The 25686-nt window shown below is 40.3% G+C and overlaps 1 protein-coding gene across 5 annotated transcripts in view; it reads right to left on the bottom strand.

The window, feature by feature from the left end:
• Positions 1 to 11223: 11223 nt before the first annotated feature.
• DMC1 (DNA meiotic recombinase 1) overlaps positions 11224 to 25686 on the bottom strand; it is a 39895-nt gene continuing 25432 nt past the window's right edge. For 3 of the 5 annotated variants that reach the window (XM_019664658.1, XM_019664659.1, XM_019664661.1), the window contains 2 exons: positions 17455 to 17571; positions 11226 to 12088 (listed from right to left, as the gene is read on the bottom strand). In XM_019664658.1, the coding sequence (XP_019520203.1) occupies positions 12019 to 12088; positions 17455 to 17571 (187 nt within the window). In that variant the 3' untranslated portion in view covers positions 11226 to 12018. Of the gene's footprint in view, positions 12089 to 17454; positions 17572 to 25686 lie in introns of all 5 variants that reach the window. The other 2 variants (XM_019664660.1, XM_019664657.1) reach the window with 2 other exon arrangements.

A 25686-nucleotide genomic window follows, 5' to 3' on the forward strand; every position in this document is an offset into this window, starting at 1 on the left:
TATATTCACTTATAGTTAACATACAATATTATACAACATCAGCTTCAGGTGTACAGTGCAGTGATCAAGCCTCTTCCCCATCCATGATGCAAGACATGTGACCACCTGACACCCTCTGTTTCATTTAGTTGCATGCAAGGAGTTTTGAAGAGGGCAAAACAAGTGGAAGTCTGATGATGCAAGGTCAGGTGAGTATAGTGGGTGTGGCAACACATCCCATCCAAGCTCCAATCATTTTTGATGGGAGATCAAACGTGTGTGGTCTCGTGTTGTCACGATGGAACACAACTCCTTTACAATTAAGCTCTGGATGTTTCTGGATGATGGATTCATTTGAACTGTCCAATTGCCGACAGTACACATTCGAATTGATTGTTTGGTTCCTTGGTAGGAGCTCGAAAAATACGACACCTTTAAAATCCCACCACACTGAGAGCATAACCTTCCTCTGATGAATGTCTGCTTTCGATGTTTGAGGCGAATCATCACGTCGGGACCAAGACCGCTTGCGCACCACATTGTTGTAAACAATCCACTTCTCATTACCAGTTATCATTCGCTTCAAAAAAGGATCGTTTTCCTCAACGTTTAATGAGCATATTGAAGATATTTATACGTGCCGTCAAATGAACTTCTTTGAGTTCATGTGGAATCCAAATATCAAGTTTGCTTACATATCCCAGCTTCTTCGGGTGGTCATGAACGCTTGAATGATGGATGTTCAATGTTTCTGCAATCTCTCATGTCGTGTAACATGGGTTTGACTCCATCAATGCCTTTATTTTGTCATCATCAACCTGGGTGGGCCTCCCTGACCGAGGAGCATCATTGAGATCAAAATCACCAGCATGGAATTTCGTGAACCATTGTTGGCACTGACGTTCTAGTAGAGCATTGTCACCATAAACTTTATGCAACTTTTCACAAGCTTGACTCGCGTTCTTCCCTTTATGGAAGTAAAACAGTAAAATATGGCAAAAATGCACAGTTTGGTCTTCCGTCTTCAACTTGTAAAATCTCCAAAACTCAACCAAATCACTTAATTTCTTTTAGAATGAAGCTAGAACTGTCAGCTGTCAATTGACATAGCAATCACATAGATGCCAACGACTCTAGTACTTCCAAAAATGAGCTAGTGCCATCTGTTGCAAACATGCGTCATGACTTTTTCAAAGACCCAATATTCTGCATGGTACCATCATGGTAGATACATGTCATTACACATTTGTCCAAACCCATAGAACATACAACACTAAGAGTGAACCCTAATGTAAACTATGGACTTGGGGTGATTATGTGTCAATGTAGTTTCATTGATTGAAGCAATGGGGATGTTCATAGTGGGGGAAGCTGTGTGTGTGTGTGTGTGTGTGTGTGGAGACAGGGGATACAGGGAAACTGTATTTCCACCCAATTTTGCTGTGAACCTAAAACTGCTCTGAAAAAAAAATAGTCTTTAAAAACAAACCCCTAAAGACTGACAACTATTGAGTGCTCATGCCCACTGTGTTCCAGGCATGTGCTATGAGTTTTTATTTTATCCTTATCTGTAAATGAGATAACAGTACCTCATAGGGAGCAAATGAAACCCCTCCTCAGAGTGGTGCGTGGCACCTAACACTCAACGTATGTTAGTGGTTAGTTATCGTCTGTCCACTTTACAGCTAAGAAAGCTGAGGCTCAGGTTAAGTGCTAACCCAGGGTCACACAACAGTTGGCATAGCCTGATCTCAAACCCAGGTGCTCTGGCAAGGTTTTGACTTGGCACTATTTAGGGCCCCATAATTTATTGTGGGGAGTTATCCTATGCACTGTAAGATGTTAAACAGCATTCCTGGACTCTACCCACTAGATGCCAGTAGAATTTCCCTCCTCCAAGTTGTGACAGAATGTTTCTAGACATTGCCAAATGTCTCTCAGGGGGCACTGAGACCCACCCCCATTGACAGCCACTGCTCTGGAACCTCTATGCTGTGCTACCTCCCTGTGGGATCACAGGGCCAATATCTTTCTCTTTCCATTGTCAAGTTTTTCTGCAGATGCGGTTTGCTTTCTGCAGACTCCACCTGCCAACAATACCATTGCCATTTTTCATTTTATTTGTTTTATTGTTGTTATTATAGCAGTAAAATTTACACTCAACTCAATTTCCAACCACTAAGAGAATTATTCCATTTGTTTAAAGTTGTAAAACCATAGTTGTTTTTAAGCTACTTTGTGAACCACCTGTACTAAGTTCTGTACATACCTTCTCTTGTCTCATTGTCACGACTCTGCAATGTCATAGTCATTAAACTCACCTAATGTGAAACATAATGCCTCTGCTTTCTATCTTGGTAGGACTCAGGTTGGTTCTTTGATAGCTTGGTTTATTGTACTTTAGATATAAGAGATTGAGAATGCTAAGGTACTTAAATCAATGAGGTAACTTTAAGCAGCTGCCTTTAAACTATGGTACACAAGGGACACATAGGAACAGAGACTTTTCAGGAAATCTATCTCCAGAACTTGAACTTTCATATATATTCCTTTCTAAAATTGATATGACTGAGAAATTTGCTTAAAATTGCACCCTCTCACTTTATAAATGAAAAGAATATTTCTATTCTGCCCAAAATTTTACTACGGACTTTGCCATGGAACTAAAAATCTCAGAGGTGCAAAATACAGGGATAATTAGAAATGCTGACATTGATGACTTGAAAAAAATAAATGATCCTAATGCCTGGGTAACACGTCCATTTGCAAATTAGGGGAATTCCAGCTCTTTGATTGCAACAAAATGGAAGGAGGACCATGTGGAATTTCTACCGACAGATACATTAAAAATAACTTCTTGAGATGATTACTGGATTTTGGGCATATAACTTGGAAGAAGATCAAATAATTGAGTGACATTACTATAACAAGACTCTTTCCGTTCTCACCTACTAAATTATGTGATCAAAATTTCTCAGCACTGATGGCTATAAAAAGGGAGAGAAAAAAAAATAGCCAGAAGTAAGTGTTCATAGATACGTAATCTATTTTTTTCTTAGTCTCCATCTTTTTTTTTTTTTTAAAGAATTTTATTGGGGAATTGGGGGATGGGAACAGTGCTGGGAAATTGAGGGAAGGGGAACAGACAAGTTGCTGTCCTTTTGTTCTTCAATCTAGTTGTGGAGGACGTTGCTCCACTGCCCCAAGTTGGCACCATCATTGCGCTCTTCCTGGGTGAGGCAGATCAGTCACCGGCTTCTGGACGGCTGCTCACAGCGGCTGCTGGCCGCTCACACTGGCTGCTGGCTACACACCGTAGTCCATGGCAACCCACTGCAGCAGGGGCTGCAGCCTACACCATGGCAGGCGACTCACGGCAGCCCAGCTCCAGGTTGAGCTGTTGTTCAGCATCTTAGCTGTGGAGGGCAGTGTCACTGGCCCTCNCGGCTGCTGGCCGCTCACGCTGGCTGCTGGCTGCTGGCTACACACGGTAGCCCATGGCAACCCACTGCAGCAGGGGCTGCAGCCTGCGCTGTCGCCGACGACTCACAGCAGCCCAGCTCCACGTTGAGCTGTTGTTCAGCATCTTAGCTGTAGAGGGCAGTATCACTGGCCCTCATATGTGGGATCCGAACCGGGGCCCTCTGACGTCCCAAGCCAGTTCTTAACCATCGTGCCACTCGGCCGGCCCGAGGGGGGGCTATTTAGAGGCCACTAAAGAGGTGAACCCAGACCAGGTAGGGCCTGAGAGAGCTGCAGAGCCATGTTACATCTAAAGGAAGTACTTCACTGTCCAGCCAATTGCTGCCAGGCAGAAATTTAGGCCCAGAGGTGTTAACTGACTCTAATTGAATGTGTGTGTTAGTGACTTTTGTATTAGAGAGTGGAAGAATGGAATCCCATCCCCACTAAGTGTTTTTCAACTTTGCTATTCTGTGTAAGTCTCTTGATTAAAAACTTTCCGTGACTCCCCATGACCTAAAGACCCAGTGTTAGCTCCATAGTCTGACATTCAAGGCCTTCCAAATCCTGGCCCCAACCTCTCATCCTTCCTTGCTTTGGCAAATCTCAATCTCTATTCTCTGTTCATTTACGTTTTCTCCCTACCCCCACCCCCCAACTCTTGTGATTTTTGTTAATCCCTCTTTGTGCCTACAAATAAGAGAAATTCAAAGCCCACTTCTGGCCCCTCCCCTGGTTAGAACATTAGGGAAGTGATCTCCTGTTCTCTGGCACTTAGAGGCTTTAATCACTGGATTAACCATGTGAAAACAGTATTTTTTTCTGCTCTCTTTTAGGTAACAGGAGCAGCTGTTCAGTTGCTCCCCTCAACAAATAGCACACAAGCAAGCTGAGGAAGAAAAGAGTTCAGACTGTACAGTCAGCTCACTAGGGGTGAAATAGTCAGAATTAAAGAGGCAGAATGACTCACAAGCCTAGAGATTAACACTGTTAATGCCTTTTAAAGACTCTAAATGAGAGGGCGGGGATTATGATTATCAAGGTGTGACAAATACTACACTCACATACACAAATGCTTGGCACTTACCTTGTGGAATGCACAAGATAATTCATCCACCCTACTCTTTGCCTCAGCAAATGGACCTTTCTAATTAGGATGGAACAAGAAAAAATTTTTTTGGTGACAGAAAAAGTTATAATTCTTTAGCAGCCTTCTAAATCAAGGGAATGCAGTAGCCAAAAGCTCTTTGGTTTGTTGACTCTAAATGAATTTAGACAGTATTAAATGATGGGTATGGGGGTGCAAAATCTGAGAAGCCAGATAAGGTAAAAAAGCTTTGCATGGGGGGGTAGTGTGGGGAGGCAATAAGGCAGTGATTTTACCTTCAATAAAATCAGTAATGCTTACTAATGCTTAGAAGAGGGTGTTTGCTTAATGGAGGTGCCACTAAGATGCCACGGAGTGCTGAGTTCCGCTTCAAAATGGATGCCAGTTGGGAGCCTGTCAGTGGGGACACAGCCACATGTGAGGTAACTGGCTCTCGGTCCGAAGAGAAAATTCAGTGATGTTTCAGTAGATTGTAATGCATAGGGATGTAATCTGTTCCTGTTCCTTCACCCTCCATGCCCTGTTGCAAAGGCTGCAGCCAATTCCAGGGTTTTCACCAGTTGAAGTCCAGGTGCAGCTGCATTTACTGGTGCCTCCTCGCTTGCTAGCAGTAGGAGAACAATTATTACAGGCTTAGACTGACCACAGGCTGCGTGACCAAGGCCATTTCAGTGTCAGCTTTTCAGTTCTGGAGAAGCCATAAAACAGACCCATGCAAACTACTAGGTCACTGTGGCCAAGGACCACCTGCCATGTCACCTGCTGGGCCCCAGTCTCTGAGCAATCCTTCTGGGTGGGGCTCATGAGTTAAAGATCAGACATGCCAGAGCTGTGTGACTATGACTGCAGGTGCTGGGGAGGCCCTGACAGTCTCCTGAACTGCAGCAGGGCCTTGTCTTAGCTGGGGATACAAACAACTCTTCTTCCCTAAGGACAGGTGAGTGGGGTTCTCTGTTTGCTTTTGACAAACAGAGAGGAAAAGTCAGCCCTCATAGGCTGGAGGGGAGGGGGTAGGGAGGGATATGCTAAAATCGAGGCCAAACTCCTTAGTAGCTGAACAAGAGTTAGAGGGCTGGTTCGTGTTTTTAAATATCCTTCTGTGTTCCTGAGCCAGATATAGGGGTGTTGATTAGATAGGGAATGAGTGGCGAGTCAGAGACGAAAGTTGGTAATATCCTGCTGAGGAATAGAGTGGAAAGAAGGAGCATTGACCACCAAATACATAATTATGTTACAGTCAGTTGTACTTTAGAAATATATAAACTTAATGTGAAGAAAAACAGGCTGGCACCAAAAATCAGAACGTAAGGACAAAAACAATGAAAACACTGATAGGTCAATTAAAAACCAACTGGTGTCTTTAAGATATTATATAATGAGAAGGAAAACACTGATATTTATTAATTTTATCACAGAGTCAAAATGTAGTTTGCACACACTTGGAGAAAAACCAACTAGCATTAGAGTTATCTCTGAGGAAGGACTGTATCAATCTCTTTCTCTCTCTCTCTCTCTCTCTCTCTCTCTCTCTCTCTCTTGTGCTTAGACTAAGGCATCTTCCTAGAAATTAATCAATACTGAGGCACTAAGTATATTGAAGACTAAGGCTGAAGGCCTGGCCCTGAGGTATGGAACGTTCTCCACCACATGAGACCTCTTGGGAAAAATCCAATTAGCCTTTTCAGGTTGAAAGCCCTCTCTCTGTGCCTGCCTTCAGACTTAAAGTCTTAAAAATGTTATTTAAATATTTAAATCTTATGTTGTTATTTAACTTTCCAAGAGTCTGTGTCTCGTGTTCCTGACCATATTGTAGCTCTTGAAGATGAAGTCTTCCTACCCCCAAATGGCCCAACAGAGCACCCTGCACAAGATGGTTACACTGATACCTCTAAAGAACCATGTCTCCTGGTATTCAAGCCCCTGTGTAATCCTCTCTTTAATGACTCTGGGATTGGTGTGTGACTTGCTTTGTTTAGCCAATGGGACATTAGCAAGTGTGAGGCGAGTAGAGGCTTGAGAAGCACTTGCCCTCTTGGAACCCAGCTGCCATGTAAAGCAGCTCAGGCTAGACTACTGAATGATGACAGAGAAAAGTCCTGCCCTTTCCATCACCCCTGCAAAGACCCCACATATATGGGTGAAGCCATCTTAGACCCTCTGGCCAACCCACGAGCTACATGATTGAGCTATTTTCTTGCTCCTAAAAGAATGCCTCATTTTTTTCTAGGTGTTGTCATGTTAGGATGTGAAAGTAGAACTGCTGTAGCCATCTTTTGACCATGAGGGAGCTTTTGGAGAACAAAACCAGCACACTGAGGATGGGGAAGTAGAGAGAAAGAAAGAACCTGGGCCCTTGATGACATTAAAGAATTGCTGAATTAACTAACTATGGAGCTAGCTGACTTCTGGACTTTTTATTATATGAGATACATTGTTTAAGTTACTTTGAGTTCAGTTTTCTGTTACCTGAAGCTGAAGGCATTCTAACTGATACAGACCTCAACCAGCTCTACTGGTACAAGGACAAAATTCCTGAAATGCCCTGCATAGTATATAACAGACATTCAATAAATTTGTCATGGCTGAGGAAATAAAAGATTTTGTGGTAGAGAATGCTAATTGCTGACCCAACAACCATTCTCCCTTTCCTCCTTAATTACAGACCTCTGAACTATAGCTGGGCATACTGCTGTCTAGAACAAAAGACTATTTTCCTACCTTCCCGTGTATAGATAGGGCCATGTGACTGAGTTCAGGCAAATGAGTGTAAGCGGAAGTGTTGTGTGGGAGGGCTGATTCACAGGAGCTGACTCAGCTGGAAGGAACCTTTGGTTTGTCCTGCATTTCATCTTGCTTCCCCCAACTTGGTTTTTCTGACTAGTGTTCTAGGCGCCATCTTGGGCCATGAGCTGGCCTTGAGGATATAAGGCAAGAGCTAGAATGGTCAAGCAGAAAGACAGAAACCTGGGGTCCTAATGAGAAAATAGAATTGCCAAAGCAGCTCTGAACTGCCTGGCTTCAGATTTCTTGTCTATGAGAGAAAAACAAACCTCGATTTTACTGAAGACATCATTATTTTGAGTTTTTCTCTTATATTCAGCCAAGTAAAATCCCAACTAATAGTCTTTTTATAACTTTCCTTTTAAAATACTGAAGGCTGGTGTAGAAGAGTATATGAAGAGTATGAGTAATGAGGAATCTCTCACCTGAGTGTTAGCAAGCCCTTCCCGGCTTCCTTTTTTCCAGTCCCTTGAAGCAGCATTTGGGAGTCACTTTTCTGTGCCTCGATTGAAGTTCTAGGTTGCAAATAATAGAATCCAACTCTGGCTAACTGAAGCAAAGGGAGATTTCTCAAAAGGACATTAGGGGTCACTGAGTTGGCAGGAGGCTGGATAGCCCCCCTGGGAATGGACAGCAGTCTGGGCAGCTCTGCAGGCTTGGAGTCAGAACCCTGCAGCCTAGCAGCAGGGACAGCCTGCTCAGGTTACTGCCAGTGCTGCTGGCCCTGCCGCCCCAGATGTCACTGCATAAATGAGTGCCCTCTGACCCATGTTCTCATCCTTGCAACCGTCACTCAGTATCCAATGTCTCAGGACAGACTACATGAATTGAGGAGAGGTAATTTTTAAAAAGAAAACCAGGGTATTTTTATGATGAAGAAATGGAAACAGTGTAATCAAAAAATTATAAACGTTTACCATGTCCATCCAACAAGCCCGAATCAGGTGAAGGAGACTTGACTGGCAGCAGCTTGGTATATAAGGTCCCAATCCTTCTCTCCATAAAAGATACCCTTCTCTGAGTCTAGTCTATTGTATTACTTATTTTTGTCTTGGCCACCCTATTCTGATCTCTTGGCTTTCTGTCCTTGTTGTTTCTTGTTCTTTAAGGAATGATTGAACAGGAAAGTTAGAAAGGGAAGGTTGAAATCATCTATTTTCAATCTCTTCATTTTCTAAGAATATGCTAGGTTTCCCCAGATCTTGACTTCCACGTTTCTGACTGTAACCAGTGTTGAGTTCAGATTGTGTCATCCTGGTGTTTGACCTTGACTATACCTGATTCTTACTAACTGCTATGGGATTGTGTCCTCCCTGCCCCGAAATTCATATGTTGAAGTCCTAATCTCCAATACCTCAGATTTCGCCTTATTTGAAAATGGGGTCATTGTAGATGTAATTAGTTAAGCTCAAGTCATACTGGAGTAGAGTCAGCCTCTAACCCAATATAGCTGGTATGCTTAAAAAGGGGAAATTTGGATACAAAGACATGCACTCAGGGAAATGCCATGTGAAGATGTAGGCAGAGATCAGGGTGATCTTTCTACAAGCCAAGGAATGCTGAAGATTCCAGGAAACAATCAGAAGCTAGGGAGAGGCATGGACCAGGGCTCTTCCTCACAGCCCTCAGAAGGAACCAACCTTCATCTTGGACTTCTAGCCTCGAGAACTGTGAGACAATCATTTCTGTTGTTTAAGTCATCCAGTTTGTGGTACTTTGTTGTGGCAGCCCTAGCAAACTAATAGACTCACCTTCCCAGGTAAAATCCCTAATCTCTATTTGACACTTCATTCCTGTTCATGATACAAACATAATCTTTTCTCATAGGTTAGAGAACTTTGTCAGTCACCTGTGACTCTGCCTTCTCTTCCTTTCTTTATATTCAATCTCGCACCAAATCTTAACTACTTTTTAAAAAATATCTATCCATTTCATTGCTACCACCTCAGTCCCATTCTTCATCTCACAATTGAATTATTAAAACTGTTCCCTAAAGGGTCCCCCTGATGCCAGTGTTGTTTCCTTTATCTGGTTTTCCATGTCTCCAGCTTCCCCATGCCAACAGCCTCCACTCAGAGCCTTGCCTGAGCCTTCCCCTATTTCCCCACTGCAAGCTTTCCCATTACGCTGCCTTCGAGTCTCTACCAAAAGGAAATGAAGGTCTCTGACCGTCTTGCTGTAGCAAACTGAATAAATAGCCTCGGTTCTCATTTGGTGGTCTTTGTTTATTTCCACAGAATGAATAACATATGGTGGAAAAATGCTTTTTCTAGTGCATTTTCTAACGTGGTGGGAAGTGACCCTAAAGCTGCAAGCAGCATCTTGGCTATTGTGTCGGGTCTGCCTGTCAAAGAACAATAGCAGCACGGAAATGAGCAGAGCAGGACATGGAGGCAGAGAGAACTACTCATGCTTCTGTTTGGGATCTTGGCTCCAGCTGTGACTAAAGTTAGCTCTACTTTTGGACTTCGCAGTTTCCTAAGCCAATGAATTTCTGTCTTGCATTTGCTAATTTGAGTTTCTGTGGCTTGCAACCAAAAGAGTCATGACCAACAATCAAGTCTCTTTTTTTGAGCCCCTCTGACCCCCTTAGAATAAGGGGCCAGAGCTATTTCTACAACCAGGTGGAGAGGGAGGACTGGAAAGCCCTGATGCTTTGGTCACTTGTGACAAATTCCTTGGCCTAGAGAAGTTCAATGGGCAAAATGCACAATCTCCTGTGTGGTCCCAAAGTTGGGCCCCAAGGTGACAGCTTTTTAGTTCACGTTCTTATGCTCAGCTACTGTTCTCCCAAGCGGGACATATTAGAGTGGCAGGATCCAGGGAGGTTTCCAGCCTTAGCCATGTGCCATACTAAAACCAGCCCTCCCCACACAGCTGTAGGCCCTCATGTTGAGCCCTGGTTTTCTACCCTACCGCCCACCTCTTGGTAAATTCTCCTGGTCGGGGTACTCACCTTAACCCAGGAAGATTTTCTGAATTTCAGATCTTGGGAGTTTTATTTCCTTCCCTATCAAAAGGCTCTGGGCTCCTATACAAACTAGTCCATTCCCTCTCCAGGGCTTGGTATACCAGGGAATCTCCAGAAGATGCTCAGCTTTGATCAAGCAACAACATTTCCCTTCTCTAGAACAGAAGGTATTCATTTTTTATTTGCATTCTTAAATAAGCCATTTCTTTTTTTTTTTTTTAGCTGAGCCATCCTGCCACCTGTTGGCAGCTCAGCGGCTGCTCAGCTCAGGCTAGACTCGAACTGCTGTTGCTCAGAGCTCAAACTCTTGAGCAAGCTCTTAACCAACTGAGCCACTCAGCCGGCCCAATAAGCCATTTCTTAAATGGCTTTGCAGAATATAGAAAATCTGCCCCTAGATGACTTTACCTCTGTTTATTCAGAGAAGCAGTTTCTGAGGTTTAAAAAAAGTAAAATGGAAAAAAAAAAGGCACTTATTTCCCAGTACCCCACGCTGTGAACAATTCTGCTTGTCAGGTTGGTCTCTTTGTTTCCAAATCTCAGCTTCTACACTCTGCACATGCTGTCGGCAGCTTAAGCTTTCCTCTTCCATTTTTGGAACCCTACAATCCAAGACCACACTATGGCTATATAATCATTTCCTCTCTCATTCTTTCAAAACTATTTGTCTTTTCTCTTAACTAATGTACACATACTTTGAAGGCAGAAACCATACTTTCCCTATATATTCTTTAGCACTTAGTATTCATTTTACAATTGGTGAGTAAATGACAATGAATGATCAAATATCTTTTGTAACAAATAGTACTTTCAATACTTGAATTTTCATACAAGTTGCAATGTAAGAGATTAAATCTTTTTGAAGTTTATAAAAATTGTCATAAATATTATTATTTTATTATTTTAATTTCAACTTATTATACATACAGTTGAAAACTAGATTTTATTTTGTTTAACAATTAGAAAAATAACATTCTTTCACACATTTCTAAATTATTATTCACAAATTTTACATTTAAATTAACTTTAATATTTAAAAAGATTTTGAATTCACTACCCAAAACGTAAGAAAAGTCATGCTACCTTTGTGACCCAAAATTGTAAAGTTCCTTATTACCTTCTTCTTTAGTTTCCCAATAAAATATGTATAAATTAGAAGTATATTTTTAAAAGTAACTTTAGCTTGTCAAAAAGTCAAATGATTAAAATTTAGCTTAGTTTAATGTTTCTTTTCTGTTGCTATAAAGGTGAATGTACAGTTTGATACTGTAAGTAAAAAAAACTTTTTTGTGTGTCCTGTAAACACTCCTTCCTTAAATGTCTTCCTCCTTTGGAAGTATATTCACCTCTGTAAGCATTTGAGGAGAAATCTGTAGGAGAGTGGGACATGTCTGAACTCTTGGATTTTCCTTCTTCTTAGTGGCTCACTTTAAAAAGCTGAGGTTAAGAGAATCAGGTACCCTTTCCCCAACTAGGTTTCAATAGGTTCATTCATTTATATATAGTATATATATTCCTGAATTGACATACAATATATAGTTATAAATCAGGGACTTTTAAGATAAATATAAGATTTAAATAAAATCTCTTGATGACTTTCCTTTAATAACATGTGAAAAAAACAAACTCTTAACTTCAAGATCTGAAATTTGAGACTGCTTTTCCATTTCTTCAGCTCCTAATAAGCACTAAAAAGCAATTTGCATCAATTCGCCACCTACTCCTTGGCATCCCCGATTCCTCCAGCAGTTATTGCGAAGGTGGCTTCATTTTCAGGCATCTCAGGGCTAACAGAATACAAGGGAACAGAAGTTTATAAAAAGCTCTATTTCTATAAATACTATATTCATGTCACAGGCATCACACTCCTATTGGTCTGACTCTCCAGAGACATCTCAGGGCTGGTACAGCTGAATGTGGACTACAGAATTTACCTATGGATACTGACCCATTTTTGATCAGTTTATAATTATCCCAGCATTCCCATCTGACTATGTATGTGTGGTAATTTGATTTTTCTTTTGATCTGGTTATAAAATCTTATTGGTTCCTGTATTACTTCACATATGTAGTCAGCATTACTTTGATTAACTACATAAATCTCTGTTCCTCAAATTATCCTTTGAATCAAAGATTTCCTCATTAATTATGGAGTTGAATAAAACTTAGACACATGTTCATTTTATATTTATTTGCAAGAAAGTCATGTTTTTCATTTTTTAAAAATCATACTTTAGCATGTGTTAGACCCTGTAGATTTTACAAAAATGAGACATAGACCTTACTCTCAAGAAGTCTAACAGGTGGGTTATGACATACAACACGTAAAGTAAGCTAAGTTTCATGTCAGTGTACAGGTAATAGAACTCTAAAGAAAGGAGGGTATGCCAGGTAGGTTGATTAGGAAAGGCTTGGTAGATAACAGCTGCAGGGCCTTTGAGGCAGAAATGGGAGTCATCCAGGTAGTGGTAATGGCATAAACAAACAACAAAAAATGGCAATAGAGAAGCTTGTTTTGTGTATAAGAAAGACGGAAGAATAAGAAGTTAGGTTTAGATATGTTATGTTTGAGGTACCTTTGGGACAGTCATGTAGAGGAGCTCTGTAAGCTGGAAAGGAATATCTAACGCTTGAGCAAAAGATTAGACTAGAAATTTGAAAATCACTGACCATGAGAGAAAGAGCTTACTGCTACTTTGTGCTGTTATTATATCCAGGTTATGGGGACTGTATAGTAATACTAATAGCTTCCATTTATTAAGTATTTCCTATTTACTATGTGTCAGACTCCCTTGTTATTTCATTTAAACTTTATGATACCTCTTTCAGGTATGTATTATTATCCACATTTTACAGATGAGAAGACTGAGGTTCAGAGAGAAGTAATTTGCCCAAGGTCACACTACTAGTAAGTGAAGATGCCAGAGTTAGAGACTAAGGTAAGGACTCCAAGCTCATGATCTTACCCACTAGGCATGCTGCCTCTCAAAGTTGGTTCTGGTTTTTTATTTTGTTTGTTTGACTGTTTTGTTTTGTTGGGAGGTGGAGATAAGGCAGTATACTTTGAACACACTGTGGGTAAGGTTACTTCCCTGAGGGTCTCCCCTGAGGATAGCAAATGGGCTGTAGATAAGGTAGGTCTTGCTAGATTAAAACTGGAGTTGAGTAAGAAGCCCTGAGTGGAATTAGAAAATAACCTTTGGCCTTGATGGAAAATACTCAGTTGGCCACTTACAAAAAGCAGGAAGAGAAGGAGCTGAGAAAGAGGGAAGCCAAGCAAGGTATCTGCAAAGTTGAACCAGAGATTATGTTTGTTTGTTTTGTTCTAGAAACAGAATAAAAAACAATTATTTTAGAAACCTACCCATTTGTATGCCTTTTCATTTTCTTGTAGTTATTTAAAATGTGTTTTTTCTCTGAATTCAGTAGAGTTCTTTGTTTTTAATATCCACTGATCTCAGATAAGCTAAGTGGCATAAAATAAATAGGGTTTTTATTTACTCACTTAAAAGTTTTAAAGAGGGCTGGCCGAGTGGTGCGTTGGTTAAGAGTTGACTTGGGATGCCAGAGGGCCCAGGTTCGGATCCCACATATGAGGGCCAGTGACATTGCCCTCTACAGCTAAGATGCTGAACAACAGCTCGACCTAGAGCTGGGTTGCCGTGAGTCGCAGCTGGCGACGGCACCGTGTGTAGCCAACAGCCAGCGTGAGCGGCCAGCAGCTGGCAACTGATCTGCCTTGCTCTTGGGAAGAGCGCAATGATGGTGCCAACTTGGGCCAGTGAAGCAACGTCCTCTACAACTAGACTGAAGAACAAAAACAACAGCAACTTGTCTGTTCCCCTTCCCTCAATTCCCCAATAAAAATTTTAAAAAAAAGTTTTAAAGAGAGAAGAATGTACACTTGAAGGCCAGCTCTAGTTACTTATGGGAGCAGTAACTATGATGACATTCTAGGAAAAGGGCTGTGTTCCTTTTTGTAGTCACTCCTATACACCTGGGAATTCTTCTGAGAACCCTTTTCTGCTCACTTTTTGGGGAATTCTTTGTTTTCTTTTAACAAGAAATGTCTTTCTCTTACACCTGTATAAGGTAGTAGTTGAAGCCATGGGGGTAGCTATAGATTAACTATGACTACCCTCAATAGATCATCTCTAATAAACTAAGAAATAGTGTAATGATTAAAAGTGCAGGCCCTTGATTCAGACAGCATAGATTCTAATCCTGATTCCATCCTTTATTGGTGATGTGATTTGGAGCAAGTCCATTCATTTATTGGGTTGTCGGAAAAGTCATGATGCATTTTTGCAACGAAAAACATAGAAAAAATACGTCATGACTTTTCCGACAACCCAATACTTAAGAAAATATTTATTGGGTCGGCTAAATGGCTTGTTGGTTAAAAGTCGGCTTGAGAACCAAGCTCTGAGCAGCAGGGCCACCAGTTTGGATCCCACATGAGCCAGTGATGCTGTCCCCTCTACAGCTAAGATTGTGAACAACAGCTCGACCTGGAGCTGGGCTGCCAAGTTGCCGGCGAAGGTGTAGGCTGCAGGGGGCCTGCAGTGGGCTGCAGTAAGCTACCGTGAGCGGCTGGCAGCTGGCGTAAGCTGCTGTGAGCCGCCGTGAGCCGCCGTGAGCAGCCGTCAATGGCTGGTGACCAATCTGCCTCAGCTGGGAAGAGTGCAATGATCACAATACCAACATGGGCCAGTGAAGCGACATTCTCCACAACTAGACTGAAGAACAAAAAGGCAGCAACTTGTCTGTTCCCCTCCCCCAATTCCCCAATAAAATCTTTTTTAAACAAAAGAAAATATTTGTTGAGCATCTGCTATATCCTTGTTGTAGTCACTTGAGATTTGTAAATGGGAAGAAAATAGACAAATATCCCTGTCCTTGTGGAACTTATATTTGGCAAAAGGAGAGACAGACAATAAATAATGGACACAATAAATAAATATATTAGGTGATATGTTAGGAAATGGCAAATGTTGTAGGGAAATAAAAAGTAGAACTAGAAACAACTGAATTCTCAAAACAAAAAAAAGTAGAGCTAGGTAAGGGAGATTGGAAGTGTGGAAATTGGGAGTAGGCTAATTGTAATTTATAACAGGGCAATCAAGACAGGCATTGCTGAAAAGGTAACATTTGATCAAAGACTTGAAGGAGGTGAGGGCAATAACCAGAAAGAGGGCTATGTGGGGAAAGATTATTCCAGGTGAGGAGAACAGTAAGTGTGCAATGGCCCCAAGGTAGGTGTGTGGCTGGCACGTGTATAGAACATCAAGATGCCCACTGAGGTTGAAGCACTAAGCAAGGAAGAGAGCAGGAAGAACAGGACTAGGGCCATTCATGAGATTTGGGCTTTCCCTCTGAGTTAGGATGAAGAGCCTTTGGAGGGCTTATAAGCAGAGGATAGACATGACTTGACTTAGTTTTACAAAGGACCACTTTGGCTTTTGCATGTAAAATAGGCTATAGGGGGCAATGATTACCTAAGTGCTTGGGGCTTTGGTTTTCTCATGTGTAAAGTGGGAATAATGACCTCTATCTCTTAGGTTTATTGTTATATACAATGAAATACATATAAAGCACTTGGTGAAAGACCTAGCACATAGTAGTACTCAGTAAGTTGTTACCTATCATTATTAGCATCATCATCTTCTCTACCTCAAAGTTCTAGAGTCAAGAATTCTTCAAGGGAGTATGTGCTGCACAGAAAAATAAGTTTTGCCATTTTAAGCTCTGATCTAGTTTTGCTGTTTTTATTCAAATTTATGGAAACTTGATATAACTAACCTCCATGATAACTTTAATTATCCTTTAATGAGTCTGCAGAACCCTAGTATTCTTAGGACTGTAAGAATTGCAGGACTTGTTTGTTTCTGCATGTTTGGAGAACTTGATGAAATATACAAATGATTGAACATGTAGATGGGATTAATTCATTTGTTAATTAAAACAATAGTTATTGAGTTCCTACTATGTGCCAAGTACCTTGTTGGGTGCTGGGAGCATTAAAAAAAACAGACTCAATCCCTGTTGTGAGGGAGATGTACATGTAATCAGTTGATTACAATTCAGAGTAAAAAGTGTTTTGGAAAGTTCTTCCAAATCTGTCCAAGATATAGACCAAGAAATTTTAGTAAAAACATGGGGCAATCCTACTAGCTATTCAACAACAACAACAAAACATTTGTAGCAAATTTCTAGAGATTGCTGAAGCTCCATAAAGCACAGCATTTATGTATTATAGTCTTTCATAGGGACAGGCGATGAAAGCAAAATGATCTGAATAAAAACTATACAGACGTAAAAACTTATAATTTAATATTTATTCAATGACAATACATACTAATTACTGGGATTCACAGCAAAAAAGCAGATGAAGAGCTCATCTGATTTCTTTTTGGCTGATTTTTTCCTACTAGGGTAAAGAATTATTATAAATCTCTGCCTTATTGCTCAGACAAATCAGTCAGTGACAAATATTGTACATCTGTTATGTCCCAGGAATAGTGTCCCTATCCTCAAGGTATTTAATGTCTAGCAAGGATGACATGTGCTATAGTATAAATCACTACCAGTGGAATGTAGGCTCCACGAGAGCAGGGCCTTGTCTTTTTGTTTCGTTCACTGATCTATCCCCAGAACCTAGAACAGCTGATATGTAGTAGGTTTCTCCTTAAAATGTATGGTTTATAATTCTTAGTTAAATAAGTAAAGTACTGTGAAAGAATGTAAGGTGTACTATAAGGTATAGCCTAGACTGCAAGGGTCAGAGGAAGGTTCCCTGAGGAAGTGATGTTTAAACTGAAACCTGAAACAAAACTGGCAGAAAGAAGAATGTATTCCTATCATACTCTGTACTTTTCCTGCACTTACGACACTTCAATTGGAATTGATAATTTCATTATCTAGCATCACTGTAAGCTTTGGAAGGTCAAGGACCAAATCTATTTGGCGACAGAATCCCTGAATCCTTAGAACCTAGTACATAGTAGGGACTTCCCAATGAACTGAAAAATTTTTGAGAAGGAAATTAAAATATGCAGTATCTTGCAGTGGCATAATTACAGCCTCTCAGGAGAGGCAATTTTATTTAATACCATATGCACAAGAATCTGATTAAGAATAAGATAATATTTACCTGTCATAAATCTTGGCGATTCTCAGCTCTCCTCTTCCCTTTCGCAAGCTTATTCTTGTTGTTGAAGCATGAGCCAGAATGTGTCCCCCAATGGGTTTTTTGGGGTCTGCCTGAAAACTAAATTAAAACACCTTTTCAGGTTTCATTATATGGACTATACAGAGTAAGAGCTGCAATTTCAAGACAACGTTTCTGTGGAGGATGGCAGGGGGTGGGGTAGGTGTGTTCTGAACAAGCAGACGCTTGTTCATTAACTATGGAGTAGGGTAGGGTTCAGAGCTGCTATGTACCCCACTGCCATCCAGTTCAGGCTTCTGAGAGTCCTGTGATAAGTAGTTCATGTTTTACTTGATATTTTAAAAAGAAAAAACACAAGTAAAACATTAGGATAACTCCTGGGGTAAGCAATTTTTCTTCTTTATAAAATACAAAGATTGAATTTATTTACTCCTGCGCTCATTTGTCAGAAATGTTTATTGACGGCCTACTATGTGCTAAGCACTATTCTAGTCTAATGAATAAGAAATACCCAACCCTCCTTCCTGATTCTACGATGTAAATGAGAGCAGATTGAGACTCTCCTTCTTATACGTTAACTCTATGTTGGAAGACTTCAATGTTGTACAGGTTATGAATTTGCAGTGAGAATAACCTCAGAAATATCTTTGTCTTTATCACTGATGCCTAAAGTTTATTCTTTTAAAATATGATACAGAAAAGATAAGCTCTTACTATGTCTGATCATATAGATTGAAAAATATACTGTGATTGTAATGTAGTTTACACATATTGTTGACACTGATCTTGAGAGACAGACTCACTTGAGGACTAACACTCACTTGACAAGATGTGAAAGGTTTTTATTAACCCTATAATCCTAATAGTGAGCCCTTCAAAAAAACGTAGGTGCAACAATCCTCAACAAAATACTAGCAAACCAAATCCAGCAGCATATTAAAAGGATTATACACCACGACCAAGTAGAACTTATTCTAGGAATGCAGGAGTGGTTCAACATAGGAAAACCATCAATGTAATATACCATACACACATCAATAAAATGAAGGAAAAACCCACATGATCATCTCAACTGATTCAGAAGAAAACCTAGGCTTCAAAATCATCAATAAAGGGAACTGAACATAAACTAACAGGTTATACTTGATCAAAATAAACTGTGCTGTAGCATAATAGCCTCAGTTCTGGGAGAATGGGGTTACAAGCAAACTCAAACTCTCCTTGCTCCAAGAAGCTGTTCAGGATCCTGGTTACTCTAAGCATGAGGCTTGGTGTAGTGAGGAGATGGCTGATTGGCATGGGGTTAAATAGGTTGTAAGTTGGTGGGGATAAAAAGCTCTCTGCTAAGGGAGTCTGCTGGTATAAACGGCAGCTGGATTAGGTGGCTCAGAGGTTAGGACCAGAAGATCCCTGGCTGGGTTTGGATAGGATTGGTTAAGATTCATCAGTGTCAGGCATGGGAGTCACCATCACCACCAGGACACAGAAGGCCCGAATAGACGAACCCTCTGTTCTCAGAGCCCACTTTCTTTTTTTAAAAATAGATTTTCTTTCAAAAAAAAACCCCAAAAAACCAGAGAGAGATTCAGCACGTCCAACGTGGGAACAAAATCACTATCAAGAAAGTAGCAGCCAGGCAGTTGAGACAGATAGCAATTAAAAAGTCAGAAGGCTGGGTTGCTTTATGCAGGCAGCTGAATGGGGCAGTAAAGCAACTGATCTCACTTGGATGAAATAGATAAAGGTGTTATCTCTGTAATGTTTATGGATCAATGCTGCTCTTTTTAATGGAATGGTTCTAAACTTTCCAGATCACCCTATGTTACACGCGGTTCTTCAAGGTCTTAAGAGAATCCCATGTTCTATATGGATAGGCTGCTTGAGGCCCTGGTGATATACTCAACTGGGCTGTGAACTCAGAATTTGCAAACACTACATTTATGCTTCTCTACTGCACTTCTCATGTTCTGTTTTTAGTGCTATTATCACATATTAATATCAATCCTTCTTCTATTACCTATCTATGGCTAAGCTCCTTAAGAGCCGACGATATTGTATTTAGCTCTGTAGCAACCAGCTACACAGTGAGTGCTCAAAATATTTTTTTGAACGTAAGATATGGAAGTTATAAAAATATCAAAGAGAATATTGGACTGTAGAAAGATTGGTGCTTCCACAGAAGGTAAACCAGTTAGAAGTTTCTATCAAGAGGCAACAAGAAAGGATAGCTAGGGCCGGCCAAGTGGCGCATTGGTTAAGAGCTGGCTTGGGACGCAAGAGGGCCCCGGTTTGGATCCCACATNATCCCACATATGAGGGCCAGTGACACTGCCCTCTACAGCTAAGATGCTGAACAACAGCTCAACCTGGAGCTGGGCTGCCATGAGTCGCTGGCGACAACATACGTAGGCTGCAGCCCCTGCTGCAGTGGGTTGCCATGGGCTACTGTGTGTAGCCAGCAGCCAGCGTGAGAGGCCAGCAGCCGCAGTGAGGGGCCGTCCAGAAGCCAGCAACTGATCTGCCTTGCCCGGGAAGAGCGCAATGATGGTGTCAACTTGGGCCAGTGAAGCAACGTCCTCCACAACTAGACTGAAGAACAAAAAAACAGCAATTTCTCTGTTCTCCTTCCCCGATTCCCCAACGCTCTTCCCCCAATTCCCCAATAAAATCTTTTAAAAAAAAAAGCACACTACATTGTAATTTTTAATTCATGGGTCTCACTCTCCTACTATACTCTAAGTCCTGTTCATCTTTGTAACTCCAGTGCTTAGAAAAGTGCTTGTAATATAGAAAGCACTCAATATTGTTGAATGAATACAGAGGGGAAGACAATTTGGGTCTCCCTGGTCTAGATCCTTTGGACACAGATCTGTGACATATCTCTGAAGAAGCTATAATTCAAGGAAGCTTTGAAGGGTGTTCTGACAGACAGGCAAATATAAAAGATGGAATTTCTTCCTAATTGAGGTAATCCTCTCCCAACCCCATTACAGATAATCCAAAGAGCAGGAAGCTGGAGCTTCTGGATGTATAGCCATGGTGTTTTCTTAGCAAATTATTGTTACCAATGTGGTACCCTATGCATAAAAGATAATAAGTATTACTGTTTGTTACTGATTATTCTAGGTGGGGAGCCTGAATGTTAAGAATGCCATCTCCAAAGAGAGATGATTTTGAATGAACAAAATGGGGAAATTATAGGATTTGCAAAAACATATAGGAAAGATACAAGTATGGGGAGAAAAAAGTCCTTAAAAAGACTCATAAACTAAGAGGATATACCTAATCAAAATAGATTGCAACATAGCATAACAGCCTTAGCTCTGGGAGAATATCAAGCCAATTCTAATTTTACTTGCTCCATCAAGGTATTCAGGATTCTGTATAGAATTTTGGATAGAATTTATGGCTCTTAGTCTCTCTTGTAGGCCACTGACACTTTAATAATTTAAGAAAAGATATAGACTCTCCCCCAGAAAAATGTACATATGTACATATACAAGAATTTGCATGTAAGTTTAGGAGATTCATGGTTCTTTCCCCCTCTGGTGTAGACAGGTATTAATAACAGTAATAACAACCAAGAGTTACGGAGTCCTTACTGTGTGGCAGTCCTTACTCTTCTAACTCATCTAATTGTTCCCCTTCGCTTGGATTCCATATTTAGTAAATAACTTTGGACTGAAATTTGGGTTCCTATAGAGGCCTACCTATAGGGAGAGATTGCACTGGTCACAAGAACCTCAAATGTAGTTACATTTTTCATTATCAGTAAACTGGCCCTCTGATCTTTCGTTGAGTCTCATGAGCTTGATTAATGTGAGTCTGCCCTGAGAGATGGATTGGTTCTCAGTAGGCTGACCAAATCAAATCTCTGCCTGCAAGGCTGAGAGCCCTGAACTCTGGTCAATTCACCAGGGCAATGGATACATCCCTGCAAAGCCTCTCAAATGACAGCATGCCAACCTTTCCCCAGGCATATACAGCCCTGATGTACTGTGTGGTACATGAGCTTTGGAGTGAGACCTGGGTTCAAGTTTTGGCTTATCAGCCAGACACGTGATCTCTGGAGAATTGTTTAACCAACCTTAGTGTCAGTTTCTTCATTTTAAATGGGGGATGATAACTGTACCTAACAGTAGGGTACTTGTGAGAATAAAATGAAATACTTTAGGTGAGGTATTAGCCTAGTGAGTATAGTCATTATCATCTGCTTTCATAATCCTGACTCAAACACTTATAATCTATGTTACCTTGGGCTAGTTACTTACCTTTATGAATCTCAGTTTAACTGTAAAATGGGAACAAAAAGATCTTATTTCTTAGGGCTGTTGTGAGGATTCAAGATATATTTAGTATAGCTTGTTGGGAGTCTACTAAGTGCCAGGAACTATGCCAGATCATTGATACACATTAGCTCTACCTTTACAGAAATACTGTCATGTAAGAGATACTCAATAAGTAGTAACTATTATCATTTAACTAAAGGATTCAGATAAAATAGTCACTCTTTCAGTGACATGTAGACCAAGAAACTTTTCTTAAAGTTTCTTTGAACTGTCTTTGAACCAAGTCTTGAGGTAAAGTATAAGAAGATGTAATAGCATTCCACATTCTTTCAGAGGGCTTTAATTTATTTCTATTTCTGATGAAGTAAAAACAGCTTTAGAAAACCACCCACAGCCCTTCTTTAGCCTATTTTCTTATTTCCCCTTCTTTGTATTTTTTTCTCCTCTTCTTTCCTCCTTTTCTCAGGGGATTGGGGAGTATGATGAGAAGGAAAAAGAGATGGGGGTGGATATTAGAAATAAAGAGGGACCAGAAAAGACTGTTTCATTTCTCCACGTCTGGTTGAACAGAATACAGCCTATTGTATTGTTGAGGGTAAAACCCAGAACAGCCTGACTGCCCAACTTCAAATTAGGGTAATTGGGTCATGAAGTACAGGATTATGGTGATGGTAGGGCAGGTGATATCTTTCTGGGAATGGGATGAGGAGGGTAGCACAGTGAGGCTAAAAGAGCATCAATTTTGAAGTCAAAGATACCTGGGTTCAAATCCTGGCTCTATGTTTTAATTGTGTGACTGAGTGAGTACTAAGTATCCTGAGCCTCTGTTTCCTCCTTTATAAATTATGAATAATAATAGCATCTATGGTAAACACTTGTTGGAGTAGGTACCTTGAGGGGGACTGGGCAAGGATAAGTTTGAGGGACAATGGGTACTCCTGGTACTTTTGACTTGCTAAGGGGTAAGCTTACAGGTAGAATTTTTGAGAAGGGGTCCATCGAAGAGAGAAAGACTGAGTGAGCATGCCCCAGAATCAGGGGGATGTGCTGAGGTTAGGAAAGATAGGGAGAGAATACTGCCGAAAGAGAAAAATTTGGGGGAAAGCAAAGAGATAGTTTCAAAAAAGGAGTATGTTTAACAAGTTTTGCTAAGTAATCCCCCCTCCCAAAGTATGCATAAAAATCTACACTTTTTTCAACATTCTGAAGATGGAATTCTAGGGTTTTTTGGGAGCAGGGGAAAGATGGAGTAACATACTGAGACTGGCTTCATGGAAAGAACACGGAGGCCCAAGGAAGCTGAATTATGCTAAGGTGACACAGAATTACATAAGATGATGCATAAAAGCATCTTGCACATGAGAAGCAATCAATAAATATACGTTCTCTTAATTTTGATGGGGAAGAAAATAAATTCAAATAGTTTAAATGACTTGCACAAAGTCACCATGCTAGTGACCCTAGTTGAATTTATTTTCTCTAACCAAATTGCTGCTTAATTTATTCTAATGATGTTGAATCAGTAGGTGACATCCTTAGAAAATAAACTGACTAAACATTTACGAGACTGCAAATGTTCTAAGATGACTTTTGGTTTTAGCAAAACAAATACACACATAAAGTAGATGGCATCATGGTCTTATTCATTGCACATCTTATTTGTTGCCCTGGTGTGGAGCTTTATAGGCTGATACTTGACTTTCTATCTCCAGACATTCATCAACTGGATCATCCTACTTCTAAAATCTGTATCTGTAAGCCTTGTATAGAACTATTGCTCTGCTATATCATACGGCAGCTCTGTGTCTCTATAATTTTGTTCCTTTTTAATACAATGTGCCATCAAGTACTTGTATAATGCATGGGATATAAGCCTCAATTATTGTCAGCGTACTTGGGGACTCATACCAATTATAGTGATATTTCTCCGACAGGCCCCAAGCTGCAAGCTGCAGCTTGGAGTTCCTCAGCTCTGAGAAACAAAAATATTTTCTTTATGGGAGGCTTTCTAATAGCATCTGAAATTCTTTAGGTTAATACTGTCCTGGCTTTTTTCATTTAGTGATGGCAATATATATGCTTTCTATGAAGACATGCATTTAATTTGTATTGTTATAATTTTAAATACTTTGGAATATACTAATTATGGTGAACCTTGTTTCCTTACAACTTGGTTAGGTGGAGGAGATGATTTCAAGGCTGATTCATCCAGCAAAAATATTAGCCTTTGTTACCTTCTCTGGCTCTTTACTTAGCTCACTTCATTATAAATCTCCTCCCCTCTCCAATTCCTGCAATTATTTCCTTCTATCACCTCTCTATTTCTCCTTTCATTGTCTTATTGGAGTCAATTCAAAATGGTTTTACTCTCTTTGAAACTTTCTACAAATGTATAAAAAAAGAATCCCTAACTGACCTAATTTCCACGGATTTCCTTTACCTTCCCTCTAACTCTAGACAATGTTGGCCTCTTCAGTGTTTCCTCCCCACACCTGAAGAAAGAACATTGCTCTTTAACTTGTACTGTTTTATTTGAATGCAACCCACTTCCTCCCTCTGAACCAATGAGTCATTTTCTCTTTTTAAAGCAAGCCTTAAAAATCTTCCATTTCTCTTCAGTTTAAAATTTTTCTTTTTCTGAAGTACTTCATGTCCTATGTATGAAAGGTACCCTATAAAACAGAGAAGATTGCCTTGACCACTCAAAGACTACAGACAATTGCGTGCCCTACCAAAAATAAAAGTTTGAGTTAAGTGGACATTATTTATTTTTCTTTTTTGTGGATGCAAGGCACATAGTTTCTTTTGTTGACTAGTGAATTCTCAGAATCTTGATACATGGTATTGTAGATTTTCAATAAATATATGTTGAGTGAATTAAATGACTGATTCCCCTCCTCAATCTTTTTAACTTGCTTAATATCATCTGTGTAGTTAATATTTTCACATTGGAATCTGCCATGATTAACTAGAAAATACTCATAAAAGAGTATTGAAAAGTGAGAGATATATCAAACTGCAGAAGAGGCAGCAGCACTCTTAGAGTTAATTTAGAAAAGGCCTAAAGAGAGATGCATTCGTTTCAGTACAATTTACAGAATTTGCACTAGCATATCAAATATCTTCTAATATATATATCAATCTCCATGACTTACTTATTTTATAATCAGAAGTTTGGGGATTAATGTACAGCAGGGTGACTAGAGTTAATAATAATAAAACATATGCCAATGACTCATTTATGTATTGTTATACAATGTAGTGACTCAGTTTTAAAGTAATACCACTTTGTATTGTAACCATAAGAGTAATAATTGATGGAAGCAAGAATAATCAATGGATGTTAAAACTACTGGGTGAAAGCTTATCATAGAACAAGGTATTTACACCAGTCTCAACGTATCACTCCACAAACTACTTATTGATTACAAAGGGGAAAGGCCTTTTACTAATACAGTGCAGAAATCTTGTGAACACCGTCTTAATCACATGATCAAACTTAACATCATTAATAATGGGACAAACTGCCCTATAGTTTTTCTGCTAAAAGTGTTTAACATTTTAAATAATGAGAAAAAAAATCAACTCCAAATTGAGAGACATTCTGAAAAACAGTTGGCCTGTGTTCTTCAAAAATATCAGTGTCATAGATGGTGAACAACAGCTCGACCTGGAGCTGGGCTGCCATGAGTAGCCGGCGACAGCGTAGGCTGCAGCCCCTGCTGCAGTGAGCTGCCATAAGCTACTGTGTGTGTGGCTGGTAGCCAGTGTGAGCGGCCGGCAGCCGGTGTGAGCTGCCATGAGCCGCTGTGAGCGGCCGTCTGCTGGCCAGCGACCGATCTGCCTCATCTGGGAAGAGCACAATGATAATACCAACATGGGCCAGTGAAGCAACATCCTCCACAACTAGACTGAAGAACAAAAG

Source organism: Hipposideros armiger, unplaced genomic scaffold (assembly GCF_001890085.2).
Source record: "Hipposideros armiger isolate ML-2016 unplaced genomic scaffold, ASM189008v1 scaffold_426, whole genome shotgun sequence".
Classification (NCBI taxonomy): Eukaryota; Metazoa; Chordata; class Mammalia; order Chiroptera; family Hipposideridae; genus Hipposideros; species Hipposideros armiger.